Source organism: Ambystoma mexicanum, chromosome 6p (assembly GCF_040938575.1).
Source record: "Ambystoma mexicanum isolate Mex_15411 chromosome 6p, UKY_AmexF1_1, whole genome shotgun sequence".
NCBI classification, from domain to species: Eukaryota; Metazoa; Chordata; class Amphibia; order Caudata; family Ambystomatidae; genus Ambystoma; species Ambystoma mexicanum.
Window position 1 is genome coordinate 143,260,023 of NC_090935.1, and position 18,457 is coordinate 143,278,479.

Sequence of the window (18,457 nt, forward strand, 5' to 3'; positions counted from 1 at the left end):
CGTGGGGTTGAGCGTAAATCCCCCCACCCCCGCTGTTCTCCCTACAGATCACCTTTGATGTCCCCTCTTATAGCCTCACCTGATGGTTTGAAAAGATGAGCTCTCCATCCTGCATTGAGCACAGGGGCGCATTGATAACCAGTTGCTTCACTGGCTCGAAGGAATTGGTGAGTTCCAGAACAATATTGACTCCGAAAAGTATGTAGTTCGTAAGAGTTCACATGTCTGACTTTCACTCTTGTCCGATTCCTTGCACTTTGCAGCTTGACCCCAGCGAAGAGTTCCTCGTGGTAGCTGACGAAGTTCAGGTAAGGATTTGGCTTATCCTACACAGTTCAATAAAATAATGCCAGAATGTAACCTGTGGCTTGCTCCCTTATTCAGGTGTGGAGAGAAAATATGAAGTTCGGGGAATAATGCCTCCAACGGTAAAATTAGGTAAGTCTATTGTGGTGAGAAGAGTTCCCCTTGTTTGTCCCTTCTTCTCACCTTGTTGTCCATTTCTTCCCCTTAAGGGCCGGGGTACGGGGAGGATGCAATGGAGACTGCGCCGACCCGTGAAGAGGAATAGTACCCCCGGCGGTAATCAGGTAAGTCTATGGGGGTAGTTACTATTGCCTCTGTTTATTCCCTTGGCTCACCTTTGCTGTTCTTGTGTTCCCCTTAGGTGCCAGAGTGCGGCGGGAACGTGCAGAAGGATGCGGTGGATCGTGAGGATGCTGCGAAGGCCAGTGAGTTCAGCGCGGCGCTGCAGCAGGCGAGGCGGCGCACGTAAAATGCTTTTTTCTTCCAGCACAAAGGCGCGGTGGATCCGGAATTCAGGTAAAGATCGAAGGTTTTGCTCTTATTCTAACCTCTTCTCCTTCTGTTCCTCCCCTTTTCTAGGAGCTGCAGACTCGAGGCGGGCATGGCAGAAGACTGGATGCAGGCTTGCAGACACAGTGAGCGTTACGCTGCTGGATGCAGAATAACGCGAAGCGTGTGCTGCTCTTCGGGTGTGGTTTAAATAGCCTCCAAAGTAGTCCCAGGTAAGTATTCCTCCCCAGCCCCACCCGAGTAAAACATAATCCCTAGGTAAAATAGTCCCTTCCAAGCCCCATTTGGCTTGGAGCTCTGCAGCATGGTCGGCATCAGGTAATCTTGCAGCATGGTCTGCATCAGGTAAGTTCGAAGGGATTGTGTCCTCCGACGTATTCCTTATCTTTGATAATACATTTCCAGCTTGCTGGCCTTGGAAATCTTTTCTGTAGAGGCGCTGCACGTCGACGTCTGCCGAGTCGATGTCCCTTGACGGCCACCGTATCGGTGCCGACGTCACCATGCCCATAAATAGACACGCGCTGCGTCCGTTGCTCAGTTCCGTTTTTCCGCGCTTCGTGGGGCCTCGGAACGTCGTTGCTCAGTTCAGTAAGGTTTATCTAAATCTATTTCGACAAATATTCACTTATCGTTCTCGATGGCTTCTTCATCAGAACCGACGACACCGCGATCCGGCTTCAAGAAATGTCGAGACTGCGGTAAAAAAATGTCAATAACGGATCCACACAGGGTCTGTTTATGGTGCTTGGGGTCCGAGCACCATTGTTCGGAGTGTGAGGACTGCATGTCCATGATGGCGAAAGCCCTGAAGGAGCGAAAGGGGAAGCTCGAGAGAGGTAAGTCAGCCAAATCCTCCTCGAAGGTTTCCTCGGCTGAGTCGAGGCATTCGTCTCCTCGCCGTCGAAAACACTCCCATTCTAGATCTTGAAGCAGCTCCCACCATTCGTCGAGATCTAGACACTCAAAAAAGAGATGTTGAAGGTCCCATTCCTCGTCGTCTTCGGTGTCCCCAGAAAGAGTTTCCTGTCCCACCAAACACAGTTCTCAAGTGGAGTGGGAGGAATTCAGAAAGAAAATGTTAAGCGTCTTCAAGAACGCGTCCTCGACCCCCTCGAAGACAGCTGAGGGTGATACTCCGGGTGAAAAACCCAAAAAATCAAAACGCCGCGAGTCGCAGCACCCGGCGAAACATTCCACCCGAGAGCGCCATGAGCCATCGGGTAAGAAGGCACCGTCTTCGACGCCGCCGTCGAGGATTCCTTTGACGCACGGGTCGGCGCCATCAACGTCAACGCCGTTGTCGAAGGGTTCCTCGATGCATCGGTCGATCGACTCGACGCCATCGTTGACGCCGACGCCGATGAAAGAGAGGACCAAGGCTCCACAGCCAACGGTGTTTTCAAGGGCCTCCGGCACGACGCCGAGACCGTCGTCGATGACCTCGAGTAGGATCCCGATCCTCTCGAGTTCTTCGAGACCCCTTCCAGTTTTTTCAACGCCATTTTCGGCACCTTCGAAGCCGGTTACATCGGCGTCGACGACTTCGACATTTTCTCGTCCAATAATGACGAGTTTGGCTCCTTCGGCCCTAGAGATGGGCTTTACTCCATTTCAGAGATCAGAATACCCTGGTCATTCTTCAATTTATGAAGAAAGAGAAGACTCTGACCAAGAAACCTTTGGTTTACAGAGATCCACACTGCCTGCTGCAGAGGATTTCACCTCTGAAGAAAGGAGGCTGAAGGAACTACAGGACTCACTTCATGAGGCCAGTGGACTTGACACTTCCCCAGAAATGGAATTTGTAAAGCCAGACCCAGGGGAACATGCCTAAACACCATATAGAACCCTGATGGCAAGAATAATTGAGTTTATGGGTTCGTCTGCGCCTTCACCTGTTTTCCAACAGGAGATCTAACGGATATATTGGACAAAGGCCCACAGGAGGACCCGGTGGTCCCCTTCCATGCAGCCCTACAAAGAAAAATTGCATCCAATTGGGAGACTCCCGAAGTCATCCCAGCAGTCAATAAAAGACTGTCGACAAAGTATAGGGTAGCGGCTGCTGACCCTGAAGACCTGTCAAAACACCCGACCCCAGAGAGCCTGGTGGTTCAAGCGGCAACTTCATCCAGCAGTAGGACTGCTTACCCTACTGTCCCACAGGACAGGGATGACAAGAGGTACGACTCTATGGCAAAGAAAGTCTTCTCTGCCTGTAGTATGGCGTTGGAAGTCCATCAACGCCACCTGTACGCTCGCCAGGTTTAGTCACACATTATGGGAGTGTGCTTCATCAGCGGCTGACTGCATACCCGATGGAGAGGAGAAGGAAGCCTTCCTTAACATCATTCAAGATGGCAAAGATGCCATGTGCGAGTCTCTTCAAACAGGCATCGATTCCGCTGACAGTATCAGCAGGGCCATGGTGGCTAGTACAAAAATCCACAGGCATGCGTGGTTGCGAAAGTCTGGCTTTGCTCCAGATGTACAGGCCAGACTTTTGAATATGCCCTTTGACGGCTTTTCGTTATTCGGAAAAAAGGCTGATGACAGTCTGGAAAAGTTACAGACTTCTAAAGCAGCAGCAAAATCCTTAGGAGCTGCTATCCGCCAAACTCCTTTTCGCCCCTCAGGAACCTCTGGGAGAGGAAAGTCCTTTCGCTATTATTCCGCATTCGGAAAAGGCAGAGGACAGCCGGCTCAAAGAGGCCAAAGAAGATCCACCCGAGGTGGACGGGTCAAAGGTACTAAGACCGCAGCAGCAGCAGGTGCCTCTTTACCCTCGGCATCTGCATCAGCCACCTCCAAACCACTCTGAGGCCTTCGCATACAAGACACCTGTAGGGGGCAGGTTAACTCACCATCTGACGGAATGGCAGGCTATAACGTCGGATGCTTGGGCGTTGGAGACAGTTGCCCAAGGTTACTGCCTACCCTTTCTACACATCCCTCAGAGTCATCCACCGGGGAACAGCTCCCTAAAAGTTCTTCCAGATCTGCTCCTCTTGCAGGAACTTATGGACCTGCTAGAGAAAGGTGCCATAGAACCTTCTATCGCAGAAGGGAGGTCAGGTTCTCCATCCAGACACCAGAACCCTCAATCTTCACGCTTGGCTTCTGAAAGGTTGAAGTACAAGGATTGGGATCTCCCTGATGACGTCATGGAGGTGTTGCTTTCGGCCAGAAGACCAGCAACAAAGTCTTTATACCGCTGCCGTTGGAACAAGTTTTGCAGCTGGTGTAGGGAAGAGAATATCGACCCTTTTTCATGTGGTACACCAACGGGGTTATCGTTTCTACTCTACTTGGCAAACTCAGGCCTTCAAGTTGGCACTGTAAAAGGCTATCTCGCAGCGCTTTCTATCTTCAAGCGCACTGCGGAGGAACCATCGTATTTCAAAATTCCTCTAGTGGTACAATTTCTCAAGGGTCTAACTAATGTTTACCCTCCAAAACCATTGCAGGTTCCATTATGGGACTTAAATTTAGTCTTAAACCTCTTAATGAGCACTCCATTCGAGCCACTTCACTCTTGCGCATTGAAATTTCTCACACTTAAAACTGTCCTACTTGTAGCACTAATATCTGCTAGGAGGGTGAGTGAGCTACAAGCTCTCTCCTGTAAACCCCCACATACAATTTTCCACAAGGACAAGGTTGTCCTTCAGGTGAAGCCTAATTTTCTCCCAAAGGTGGTTTCTGAATTCCATATTACTCAGAAAATTACCTTGCCTTCATTCTACCCTCCTCCCCATCCGGGGAAAGAGGAGGAAAGGCTACACAGGCTGGACCCTAGGCGAGCTCTCAGCTTTTACAGCAGCAGAATGGCTAGGATCAGGCAAGCAGACCAGCTGTTTGTAGGATACTCAGGTCACAAGTTGGGACTACCCATAACAAAACAAACCATCTCCAGGTGGATTATCTTGGCCATCCTGGAATGTTATAGACTAGCAGGGAAAGAGCCACCACAAAACCTCAGGGCTCATTCAACCAGGGGTATCGCAGCTTCTTCGGCTCTCCAGAGAGGGGTACCGGTCCGGGACATATGTGCGGCTGCCATATGGTCATCTGCACATACATTCACAAAATTTTACAATCTGGATTCTTCCACTACTCAAGAGACCAGATTTGGCAAGGCCGTATTACACTCGGTACATCCCTAAAGGGAAACACTATCACTCCCTCCTCCGATTACATACCACTGCTATGGGAGTCTATCAAAGATAAGGAATACGTCGGAGGGCACAATCCCTTCGAAGAACAAGTTACTTCTTACCTAGTAACATTCTTTCGATGGGATGTTCCTCCGACGTATTCTTTATCGCCCCTCCCTTCCATCCCCGCAGTGATAACTTCCCTTGTGGTTGCAGCTTTCACTCCTTCAAGGTTACTAACCGATTCAGGCATGTCTTTTCTTATACTGCAAAACGGAACTAAGCAACGGACGCAGCGCATGTCTATTTATGGGCATGGTGACGTCGGCGCCGATACGGTGGCCGTCGAGGGACATCGACTCGGCGGACGTCGACGCGCAGCGCCCTCTACAGAAAAAATTTCCGAGGCCAGCAAGCTGGAAACGTATTATCAAACATAAGGAATACGTTGGAGGAACATCCCGTCAAAAGAACGTTACCAGGTAAGAAGTAACTTGTTCTTCTACTCTATGAGCCTGGCGCCATAGGCGCCAGGACTGACTCTCCATATGAGCTTGGCGCCATAGGCGCCAGGACCGCACCCAAATAGCCCCTAGCAGGGGTTTTTGCGCTTGCTCAAAGTAACTTGATGCCTGCTTCCGGGGTTGCTGTACCTGGTCTGATCCCCCGGGGGGTAGGCATCATGACATGAATACCCAAATTTCCTACCCAGTCTGTGAAACCTTTGACTGACAAGTCGAGAGGAGACTCTCCTCAGAGGAAGAAGGCCAAGCGGTCGAGATCGAGGAGTAGCTCTCACCACTCTTCTTCGTCCTCGAAGAAATCGAACAGAAGGCACTGTAGGTCGACTTCGTTGTCGGGCACTTCCCCGGAGAGAGTTGCTTGTCCAACTAAAATGTCCACTCTGGCCGAGTGGGAGGCTTTCGGAGCAGAGATGCTCAAAATATTTGAAAAATAAAAGCCTCCAAACCATGCTCCTACCGCACCTTCAAAAGAAGTCGGGATTGAAAAGGCTCGACCTACATCCTGCGCGCCCTCGAGCCTGGGACGAAGGCCCGATCCGCATCGTGAGCCCTCGAGGCCTCGATCCGATGAAGTCTCATAGAAGGATCAGTCGAGCCGCAAGCATAAGTCGAGGTGGTCAATGCCATCAACACCTTCGACGCCAGCTTCGCCTTCATTGACAGCTTTGCTGTCAATGAATGTCCCTGAGAGTTTTACTGCAGAGGAATCCAGGATAAGGGGCCTCTATGACAGCCTGCAGACTACGAGTGGGGTGGCTACCTCTCCTGAATTAGAGATTGGGAAACCAGAGGCTGGGGAGCATGGAGATGCGCCCTAAAGGCAGCTCATGTCAAAGTTAGTGGACTACATGGGTTTGAGTAGACCTCCATTACAATACAAACAAGATAACCGTACTGACATTTTAGACAAAGGTCCGCAGTCAGATCCTATTTTACCATTTCACATTGCCTTGCAGAAAATGATGGCGATGAATTAGGATACACCAGAGACCAATCTGGCTGTTAATAAGAACTTGACCAAGAATTTTACCGCCCTTCCAGTAGTGACCCTGACTACCTGTCGAAACACCCCACTCCGGAGAGTCGGATGGTGCAGGCTGCTACTGCGACATCTAAACAAGTGGTGTACCCTACCATCCCTCCTGATAGGGGCGACAAACAAGTATACTCACAGCAGACAACTTTTCCCCCATTCTGCACCTGGCCCTAGCCAATGTCACTCCTAATACGAACATGTGTTTTATGTGTAAAACACTGGCTGTTCTATCCTTTGTGCTATCTTTGGCCAATCTGGTGGCTATTTGGCGGCGCTGTCCATCTTTAAGCGCTCGTCAGAGTAATGTTCTTACTTCTAAATTCCACTGGTGACACCATTTCTAAAGGTGCTCACCAATGTGTTCCCTCTATCTCCTTTCCAGGTTCCAGTTTGGGACCTTAATCTGGTTCTGAAATGTCTAATGTGGGCACCTTTTGAACCTTTACATTCATGTCCTTTAAGGTTGTTAACCTTTAGCATCATTCTTGAAAGAAATTATATGACTGCCCAAATCAGATATGAATGAGCGCCCAGAGATGATGATATTGGGATGGGAAATATTGCATAAGGCCTGTCAGGTAATGGAGAACCCATCACTGTGTTCCCCGCAAGTACCACTAGTCGCATTGACGGGAAATGAAAGCCAACTAATGAGGACGATCAGGAAGCACTGGGAACCGGTAGGGATAGCAACAGTGGGAGACATATGGCAAGAGGGGAGGATAAAAGAATTTGAGATGCTGGTGGAGGAAACAGGGTTAAATACGGGACAATATATTACATACCATATGATGGTGCGGCGAATCAAAGAGAGATGGTCCGAATTAGTATTAGAAGAGCAACCGGACGCTGCCATAGAAATAATATATGGCATAGCTGAAGAAGGGCACGAGATATCTAGGATATATGAGCTGGTGATGTCCAAAGTGGGGAAGGAAAAAACAGAATTAAAAAAACCTTTAGCACCATTCTATTGGTAGCTCTAACATCAGCCCGTAGAGTGAGCGAGATGCAGGCACTTTCGTCCAAGCCACCCTTTGCTATCTTCCACAAGGATAGAGTTGTTCTAAGGAATATATCGAGAATGTCAAAACTGCATATTGATCACCAACTTTTCATCGGATATACGGGTCATAAACTGGGTCAGGCTGTCTCTAAGCAGACCTTATCCAGATGGATAAATCTGGCCATTTCAAAATGTAGTATGTTGGCAGGAAAGGAGCCTCCTGAAGGTTTACGGGCCCATTCCACCACGGCATGGCTACCTCTACAGCTCTGCAGAGGGGTGTACCAATTAAAAGCATTTGTGAAGCAGCAATGTGGTCTACTATCCACACATTCACAAAGCAGTATTGGCTGGAATCTTCCCTTGGCCAGGATGGCACTTTTGGTAAAGCACTCGGTTCTTGAAAACATGTAAAGTCAAATTCAACTCCCTCCTCCAAATCAAATACTGCTTTGGGAGTCTGTCAAAAGATGAGGAATACGTGGGAGGACACAATCCATTCAAAGAACACGTTACTTATCCCTGGTAACGTTCTTTAGACTGGATGTTCCTCCCACATATTCCTCATCGCTTCCCAGCCTAGTCCACAGAAGAAATTCCTGTGCTATTACAGCTTCTGTTCCTTCAAGGCTGAGTAGGTCATTCCCGTACTTTTGCAGGTATTTCTGCTGTAAAAGGGGGGAAACAAGAACTGAAGCCAATGGGTGCTGCCCGTGCAATGTATGTCTTTTGATTACATCATCCTCGACAGAGGCCTTCGGGGGACATCGAGTCAACACTATCAATGCACAGCGTCCTCTGGAGAAAAAAAAAATTTGAAGCAGTTGAAGCTGTACAATACATGTCAAAAGATGAGGAATTGGTGGGAGGCACATCCAGTCGAAAGAACGTTACCTGGGGTACGTAACTTGTTCTTGTCCTTTACGTAAACCTGCGGAGAGCCATTTGATTCACAAGGAAATTACTGTAAGTACCTCCGTCTTACTCCTGACCTGACAACATACTTATAGTATGTCAGGAGTAACTCGGAGTCACACAAAGAAGCTGCACTGTGAATCAAATATCCAAACTTCTTCGTTTAACTCAAAGGTAGTTCAGAGTGACTTCTTTGTAAATCACCCTGTAGGTTTGTTTGTGCACTTCAAACGTCATGTGGTTAATTCTACATTTATACAAAACAACTTGTATCTGTTATCTTCATGTCGATTATTTGTTTAGGGGTGCCCATCCCATACCTGCTCCAATGGTATACACCTTCCATGTCAGCACCCACGTGCCCGTCTCTTAGGCTCATGGAGTTTGTTACACATCAGGATGCGGTGCAGAGAGATCAATGAAGGCATTTGCAATAGATCTAAAACTAGTTTGTGTAAGAGGTAGAAAAGGGATGAAATATAAGAAGGGCTGAGAATCACAAAGACATTCATGTAAAACTTAGACAAATTGACTTTTCTGTGCGAATTAGCCCGTCACTCATTTTGGATTGATAGGGCCCAGCCTAAAGATTTTGCTAAACCTCCTTCAAGCACGAGACGAAATTGTGCAGCAGCTGCGGCAAATCCCCTCTCAATTCCCTGAGTTATTGACGGCCACCGTGCCGGATCCATCTTGTTGAGGGCCTCAGGTGTTGAAGTGCCAGGGCAGGCGGCAGACACTTGACTTCATTGGAACTAAACCTGCCTGATAAGGGCCTGCGCTGAATTCTGAAACTGAATATAATTACTATTCCTGTATGAGTGGCTGCACTTGCCCACCAACGACAGCAGTGATTGGAATTGATTTCAGTTTAGAAGCGGGCCAGGGCCCATCTGGCAGACTGGTATGCGTGACAACGGGGTCCCTGTAAGCCACCCACCACTAACTTTACAGGAGCTGGATCTCCCCGGAATAAGGCCCTAGTGTACAGACGGGTCGCTCCACTTGCTGAAGCTTTTCCGATGTTCAACCGGCCATCTTGGACGATGGAAGTATCAGACAAAGTAAGAGTAACTTCCAGCATGTTCGGTTATGTCGCGGAAATAATCTTCTTTTATACGTCGGATAGTCTTTAGATTGAAGGTAACCTTGACAGTCAAGTCACTGGCCCTCAAATTTAAAGGGAAAATAAGTAAAGCAGGTGGGACGTGGAACAGCAGAAGTGCCAAGGGGCACTTGTAGCGCAAATCCTGCCATGCTTATTGGCTATCGCCATGTGGCCAGACCTTATGTATTTATACATTAACCTCGCCTCTGGAATCTCAAGATTAGTTTTATTGGTCATCCCCAATATACTCATGATAACTAGGTTGTATAGAAACTGATTAAGGGCAGCTGCATGTTTACAAGTGCTATGCGGGTCGGAATTCCAAAGGATGGTTGCAACATACAGCAGTGTCCCTATAAAGGTTGGGTTGCATTTTGAGTGCTTGGAGGACAAGTTCATCTCGAGCACTTTTTAAAGATCCAAGAAGGTGTTTAGCTAGGAAATTGTGTTTTGAGATCATATATGTTATCTTATATTTGTATAGCACTTCATACCATATTCAATGGGGTTGAAGTGCTGTAGGATTCTTAAGGTATATGCACGGCTCTAATATTCAAGAGGCCACACTGCAAGATGGAGGACAGGCAGATATAATAAGTGAGATACAATGCAGTGGTTCACTCCCAGAATGACCCTGAATTACCTTTTGAATAGATATTGGACTCAAATGATTTGTGACTGTCGAATGAGCCGTCCACTTGCAATTTAGAGATGGTGGGACTTATTTTACTTTTGTTTTTTATTTTATATTTTATGTTATTGTTCAAAACACAGAGCAAGCTGGAAAGCATGGAGCGCTGTACAAGGGTTGGGTAGCCAGCGCTTGGCCTGGCATCTTTCAACAGTAGCATAGTACTGTGAGTTGCATTCTGTGCGTCCATTGGCTTTCTCCATGTACCGGTGCTTATGAAACAAACACTTTTTTCGAGATTTGCGAATTCAGGGAATTGTAGGGGGCATTCCAAGTCAATATACTGGGATCGAGTTCCAGAGGGAGTGTGCATGACAAGAGAAGGATTGTTTGCAGGTCCTCTCTTTGCGGAGCTGTTGTGATTAGAGTAGATAGTTTGATTTGCTGCTCAAGTAGGCTATGGGCCTCATTACAGGTCGGGTGGTCTGGAAATAACAGTGGCGGTAAACCCGCCGCCACTGTTAATTCCGGACCCCCCGATCCCGCGTCCTGCAGGCGGGAGGTGGCGTTCCTGCCAGGTCTGACCTGGCGGGTTTAAAACCGCCCGCCTGCAGGCAGACGAGGAAACACCGGCACCATCACGAGATGGTGCTGGTGTTTCCATGATCCCCATTGCCATTGAGTCCCATAGAACTCAATGGGAATGGGGATTTACACCATTCCGCCTCCGGAATTCCCGGGACACCGGGTTGTAATGCCCCGGTAATTCCGGGAATCACAGAGGCGGAATGGTAATACGAGTCTGGTGGTAACTAGGCGGTTTTACCGCCTCGGTTACCGCTGGACTCGTAATGAGGCCCTATGTGAAGCTTACCTGCCAGTATGCCTGGTGTGCTACTCATGACTGCTTTGTAGATGATACAGTCTTGAACAGCAGCCTGGACTGAAGAGGACGACAATGTATTTTGCGTAGGACGGTGGTGACTTGATATCCTCTATTATTACTACAAGTATTGTAACTCAGCCAGAGTTTAATAACCGAAGTGCGTAAGTAGAATTTCCAATAGTGTTTTGGTTGGTGGTGTGCCTCATGGGTTCAAAGCTTTAACATTAAGTAAAAGCTATGGCGGCTGAAACACCTGACACCATGCCATGCTGGAGGGATTTGAATGGAACTGCTCTGTTTTCACAAGGCATCATTTTGTACTGCGGGTGGTCATTTACTCTCAGACTGTAGATTTGTGCTCTGCTAGTCTAGACTGCACGGTAGATGTCTCATGGTTACTCAGGGCTAATTTCTTGTTCTTCTTTCAGGGACTCCAGTGAACCGGATTCCCATCATGGCCAAGCAGGTTCTCGACCTTTACAGCCTCTTCCGACTGGTGACTGAAAAGGGTGGTCTGGTGGAGGTGATCAACAAGAAGATCTGGCGGGAGATCACCAAGGGCCTCAACCTGCCCACCTCCATCACCAGTGCTGCCTTCACACTCAGAACGCAGTAAGTAGCTGAGGAAGGCTGTGTGCATGTGCTCGCCATATATTCAGAAGTGGCCAGGTTTATGTGCCTCTGCTTGACCTATATTCAGGGCCCAATTTTGAGGTCCGTGCTAAATTTGAACAATGTTTTTCCATGGGTGAAGCACGCTATTCTAATTAACTACATATTCTGTTCTTTAAGGAAGGTGGCAGTTTTGGTCCCCAGCCGTTGTCTGCGCCTTACTACGTGGCAACGGCCTTGGAGACCGAGGAAATTCGCCCGTGACTGTGTCACTTCTTCAGAAATCGGGCATCTTGGAGGTTGCATAGTGGTGTCACGTTTTGTAGTGGCGTGGAATACAGGAACTGCATTGTGGCTTTCTAAATGTGCCTCTAAATCTTCGTGGCGTGTTGCAGATAGCAAAACAGTACCACAGCCATCTTCTCTAGAGCCACGTTCAGTGGCGACAGCAGTAGTGAGTGTGTAAAGTAGCATTCGAGAAAGAGCAGCATCTTGTCCGTCCCATAGCCCATCTCGGCCACACTTAATGTAGGCTACACCACCCGAAAATGTCACGGAGCATGAGAGAAGTGCCTTCGTTTGCACGGAAGGTGCATTGGGAGGCTGCTGCGCCCTCTGCGACCCTTTTGCTCCACTGTTACACCATTGGAATCACGACTGCTCCCTGCCAGTCACTACACCGACCTTAAAACGGGAGTGGTACATATTGATTGGGAAGCATGTGACAGTGCCACAGTAGTTTCCCACTGTTTTCAGAATCAGACCTTCAGTGTGCAGTAAGTAGCTTCTGGCTTAATATGCCTGGCCATGACGTGAGTGGGCGCTTTTCTTCATTTTTCTGCTTTTCATGCAGTACAGAAAGGCATTTTACTGCCGAATGGGAGGATATACACGGGCCTTTTCAGTGTACACGGGTTTCTACCTATGTTGCAGTTAACAAGGACGGATCTCTTACTTGGAACACCAAAGACCCAAGAAAGGGATCATCAACTTGATGTTTAACCCCGTATGTGCTAAGGGATTGTACGCTCGCCCAGAATTCTCAAAAGGAACCAATATAGGCTCTGCCCACTTTCGAAGCGAAGAGGTTTAAAGTGAAAAAATAGCTCAGAGGGCCTCCCACATTACCCACAAATAAAGACTACACCCAAGGCTCTTGAACATGTCCTCTTGCTTTTAACGATAATGACATTCCCTAATGCAGGAAAGACACGTCTTTATTCCAATAAACCTTATCGACTCCAAACAAGTTTCTTAAACTTCCAACCAGCCTTCATATAGAAAAGTCCTATTTGGTTTGTTCAGTGCAGAAAGACCTGTGTTCAGGGATGAAAACTTTTATATTTACTGGGAGAGTCTTATGCTGCAAGCACTGACCCAGATCAAGTAACAGAGTGACATAATAGGACATGAAATGATAGGAAGTGACATCACAGGTACTTACTTTACCTGTAGGTGGCACATGGCCTAACCTGTCTTTGTAATGAACCTCTGGTTTCCCCAAAACAAAGAGTTAGATTGAGGGGTTTACGTGGTTTGGGACCACTGGCATTGCTTTTGGCAACCTTCCTTGTCGTAGTGTGTGAGTGCTACACCCTTGTCCCACCAGCCCCCAATTCACCATGCAATGGAAGGTACCAGGGTATCCATCTGATGGTGCAGTCATAGCAACTTGTGAGTGGTTAAGAACTCTAGCAGTGCCAGAGAGAGGAAGTCTATGAATGCACCTTCACATCCCTACGTTTCTCACTAAATAGTTGCGCCCCCCAATCCAACTGTAGAGTTGCAACACCACACTTTGATTTTAGCCCCTTTGTAGTACAGACTCATGTGGTGTAGATATGATAACAGAGAAGCAGGTGCAACAAGGTGTGTTTCAGAATGATGTAGAAAACGACTAGATCATAAATGAGGCAGGGGGAGAAGATCCCTGGATGTACAAAGAGCAGCAACAAGATGGCCTCCGTGTTCAATCGCCTGCGATTAGGATTCCAGGCAAAGGGCCTTATCATGAGTTGGGCGGTAGCCCTTAAATGTGGCAGCAACGCTATTACCGCTGCATTTAAGAGTCTGCCCAATCTCGAGCTGGCAGCATTTACCTCCAGCTCTAAGCTCGGGGTAAATGCGCTGGAAAAATGTCAATTTACAGGCACAAATGGACCCAATGAGGAATTACAGTTACCACCCAACCCATGATCCGGCAAGTTGAGGGGTAACACAAATACAATTGATGCCGGCCAACTCGTGATGAGGCTGAAAGTACTTTAAGCCCATGTCCACTTTCAGAGATCCTTCATTTTATTTTTGGTGATGTAAGCAAGCAGGTCAAAAGATAAGAACCTGCAGTGAAAGGATTCCGGATTCCAACCATTATTCTCCAACTACTCCCAAATTAACTGGTTCTTGGGATCCTACTGCTCTCAAGGTTTGTACCCTAGCAGTGTGCCTTCCACGTTGCTCATGTACACATAGTGTGACGTGGTTGGAATGGATACATTGTTTTATAGGAATGGAAGCAGATGGGGGTGATAAAATCCAAGGTTGGGCTAGCATCTCCCACATGGAATGGTGCATGTTGGCCTGTATCATTTATTCTGTCGTGAGAGCTGTGTCCCTGTTGGGTGGATCTCTTTTTTCAGTTCATGTTCCCGCTCTCTTTCAGATATATGAAATACCTTTATCCTTACGAATGTGAAAAGCGAGGGCTCAGTTCTCCCGGGGAGCTGCAGGCCGCCATCGACAGCAACAGGAGGGAAGGTCGAAGGCAAAGCTTCGGGTCCTCGATGTTTAACTACTCACCTGTGGGGACGCCCAACATGCTCAGCTCGCCAAAGATTCCCATGTCATCCCTGAGCATAACGACGCACAACGGCGGGCAGTTCAGCCATATGACGCCGATCAAGAAAGGTGAGTGCGAGTGGGCCGTCTAGACTAGGGACTGTGTTCTAGGCAGAATGATGAAGGTCTATGAACCAGGTAGCTGGGCTGCTGGAGCCCATTACCAGTGAAATATGAACCTGGAATGTGTAAGCATTTCATCACATCATCCACAGACTCCATAAGCAATACATCCCCAAGAATGTGACGGTGAAGACTTGCATTGTGGTTAATTAATCCACTTCCACAATGTATTATTGATACAAAGATCAACACAGCATTGAAGTTTCTTTTTTGTAAGTGGGTGAAATTGGTGCATCCATACAGCAGAAGTCAGCAACCTTTGCCTTGCCAGATGATTCGGTCTACAACTCCCATGAGCTCTACCCAGCATAGTCAATAGGGGAGGATTATGGGAGTTGTAGGACAAGCCATCTTGCCACACAGGCATGATCCAGGAGGTCAAGTTTCACAACAAAATGTAAGAAAAGTTAAGAAACATAAATGTAATCTTTGGAAAGGAAAGCTTTGTTTTATTTCGAAATATTCTGAGATTACATTTTCAGAATCAATATAATCGGTGACAATTTTGCTTTAAAATATTGCAAAAAGAGCTGCTCCTTTGGTGACAGCACTGGGACACTTCCTCAGGACCAGCTGCTCTTCTTTTGCTTTAGATTTCGCCGTTAAATGGCTAATTAGTCAAATCCGAGAAGTTAGGAGGCCACTTCTGATAGCAGGCAGGTTAATCACTGAGCATGTGGCAATAATGAAATTCATTTGTATAGTTTTTCTTCCTCGAGCCCTCCAACCTCTAATCACTGTAATAACTGTGAGCATTATTACCCAATTACTGGTACTCAATGTAACAACCTCTGCTGTGTGTTATGAAGAGAGGCATGTTCTTCAGCTAGCAGAGGACACGCCTGCGTATGCAGTCTGATCCCAGAACAATTTGGCCCCTGGTTCTTCACAAAAAGCACGCAGTGGATGTCATCACCATTAGGAGTGTATGCCAGCATGTGTTGCGTTCTTTCCTTGCATGAGCATGTGTATATTACCCTCCCCTTGCACTCGCCACTCGTAGCTGAGTAAACCCTTTGCAAAATCAATTGTTCATGTGAGATCAGGAAAACCACATGGCCGTCTACGTTGGCTGGCCATATTCACTTTTGTATTAATGTTAGTTTATTATTGCTTTGACTCTGTCTAGTGTCATGTGATGAGCACATCTGAAAACTACTGTGACCGTGTACTATCCATTAACTAGTCATGTTCTCATGCATTGCCTAGAAGTGCAGCCTGCAAACATTCACAGCCTCCCCAAAAATATTTCTAAATTGTGTCACGGGCATTTCAGGAGAAAACTCATTGTGAGGATGAACAAGAGTGTTGCAGCATCCTAACAATCAACACAGATTGCTTTGGCTGAGAAAATACAGAAAAATGTACTACCAGCGAAAACGACTGCAATAAGCATTGAAACCATCACGTTTGTCACCTATTGGAATTGACCTTTTGGGACATAGCACATTTTTCCTTAAAGTGAAACGGACCCTTTGTTTTATACTTTGCTAACAACATTGTTGTCATTGCCATTATATATAAGTTGTATATAAGGCTCTCAAGCTAGGTTCGCGCTATAAGCAATAAACATTTTAAAAACATCAATTTCAACCCAATTTCTTGTCCGAGAACCCACTGCCCACATCCTCCCCTGTTCCCACCACTGGACTAGAATGAGTTTTTGATGGAATAGTCTCCTTCCGATTTCCTACTTGACTGTTCAACCCAATATCTCCGTAGGTATTTCACTGTTCTTTGGTAACATCCTTGACTTCCTCTATCATAGGGGTCTGGATGTCTGATTTTTGGCCAGTGACTCTGGTGGACCCTCATTATTGGTTATGCTGGCTTGGGCTAATGGGAGTTGTAGTCCAAAACATCTGGCGAGCTAAAGGCTGCAGACTCCTGCCCTATCTGAACAAGCTTGGAGCACACAGCCTAACTGAGCTGCTCGTTCCCTCATATCCCTCATTGGTCATTTACAGAAGGTCCAATTTATATCAAATTTGGTCAGGCCGCCACTGATTGACGGTGTGACTTGCTCCAGGCCAAGTGTGTCCCAATTATACGCAAGACCCATTAAAACAACTGTTGATCTGTCTCGTTTCCCTAATCGGTTTATGTACAAGAACAGGTTTTTTTAGGATGTGTGTCCTGCGCTGCAGTTTGAACATATGGGCACTCATTACGATACTGGCGCTAAACCATGGCGCTATTAGCACCATGGTTGTTGCCGGTATCGTAACAAGTCTGCCAATGTTCAATGGGGAATTACCACCCCATTCCAAGGTTAGCGGGGCGGTAATTCCCCATTGAACATTGGCCCTTCCCTATTCCCATTTTTGCCCCATAGGGCTCAATGGGGCTGGGGAAGGCGCTAAGTACGGTACCGCAAATTGCCGTATTTAGCACCAAGGTCCCTTTGCGGGTCCCTACTTTAACGGCTGGTCTAGACCAGCTGTTCAGGTCGGGTCCCGCAAAGGGCCCACGTAGCAAGGCGCTAAGTGTTTAACGGCGCCACAGCCTTTTACGGCGCTGTTAAACACTTAGCGCCAGGGTCCTTATGAGGGCCATGGACATATTGATTGTCCTGTCTTCTTAATTCCGAAAATAGTAGGTACCCCATTACTGTATGCAATCCCTGCGGGGGGTTTAAAATGTGTTAAAATCTTTTTGAGATGGGGGAAATCACCTGACACTTTGCCATTGCGTATAGAAGTCTGGCGGACTGAGAGGTGCCATGACAGCTTCACCTTGCCCCTCTCTTCCTGAAATGTAAGGGTGTGCAAGGGAGTGGAATGCCGACTTGCTTACCTTTACATGCAATGAAGGTATGTGGCAAGTTTGATAGGCACCATGCCCATGATAGCGTCCCTGTTTGGCAGCAACTGTTCAAGTAGTCATCATATTGCTGTAGCAAGATGTTAGCACGAGCTCCCAGGTGCCCACTTTGTATTGCCATAAGAAGACACCTTTCATTCTTAACGTATCACAGTTGCCAAAATAACGTACTCCTAACAAGAACAGCCTGTCACTTTTGTCGTTCCGTTTAACTGACATGATTCAACAATGTTTTGGTTATCTCTTTACTTGCAGAAGAGAGCATGATGTCATCGGCCATCCAAAACAGGCTCGGCATCCCCGTTAACTTGGCGGGACATCATCTCAAAGCCGCCCAGGTGGTGGCAGTGCAGGCGGCTCAGGCAGCACAGGCGGCAGCCATCGAGCAACTGCGGGAGAAGCTGGAGTCGGGCGAACCCCCCGAGAAGAAGATGGCGCTAATGGCAGCGGAGCAGCAGCGGTTGATGCAGCATGCATTGCAGCAGAACCTGCTAGCCATGGCTTCCCAGTTCCCCATGAACATTAAAATCAACAGTCGAGGTGAGTGGGGGATGAGTGGGCAAAATCCCAAACCCAGTAAAATTTTGCAGTTTATGCTAAAGACCGCTTGGGTAGTGGTACAGCACACATGTTTGGTTAAGGAGGTCCTCCAAAACTGGAACATTGTTAATCAAAGGCTGGATTAGTCTGTTTTATTGCTTAGTACAGCTCCAGTACCACTCAGGATATGGTCGAAGAGCCTCAGGACCATAATATACCTACAATTTTAATAGCAGGGAGAGACACATTCTCGACCTACAATACATACAGTGCTGAATTCCCTGTGATCCTCTTGACTCCAAAGTACCCCCTTAACTTTTGACGCATCAAAAGACTAGCTCTAATCTCGACCAGTACCATTTTCTGAAGTGCATTCCATTGTTTAGTACCGCCTAGTTGTAGAGATTTGATTCTCTTTCTCTTTTCTGATATTTAGGCA

The 18,457-nt window shown here is 47.4% G+C and overlaps 1 protein-coding gene across 1 annotated transcript in view; it reads left to right on the top strand.

Annotated features, from left to right (window-relative positions):
- ARID3C (AT-rich interaction domain 3C) overlaps positions 1-18,457 on the top strand; it is an 815,039-nt gene that overhangs the window by 740,450 nt on the left and 56,132 nt on the right. The window contains exons 4-6 of the mRNA XM_069626829.1: positions 11,511-11,694; positions 14,357-14,601; positions 17,734-18,018. Coding sequence (XP_069482930.1) covers positions 11,511-11,694; positions 14,357-14,601; positions 17,734-18,018 — 714 coding nt within the window. The remainder of the gene's footprint in view (positions 1-11,510; positions 11,695-14,356; positions 14,602-17,733; positions 18,019-18,457) is intronic.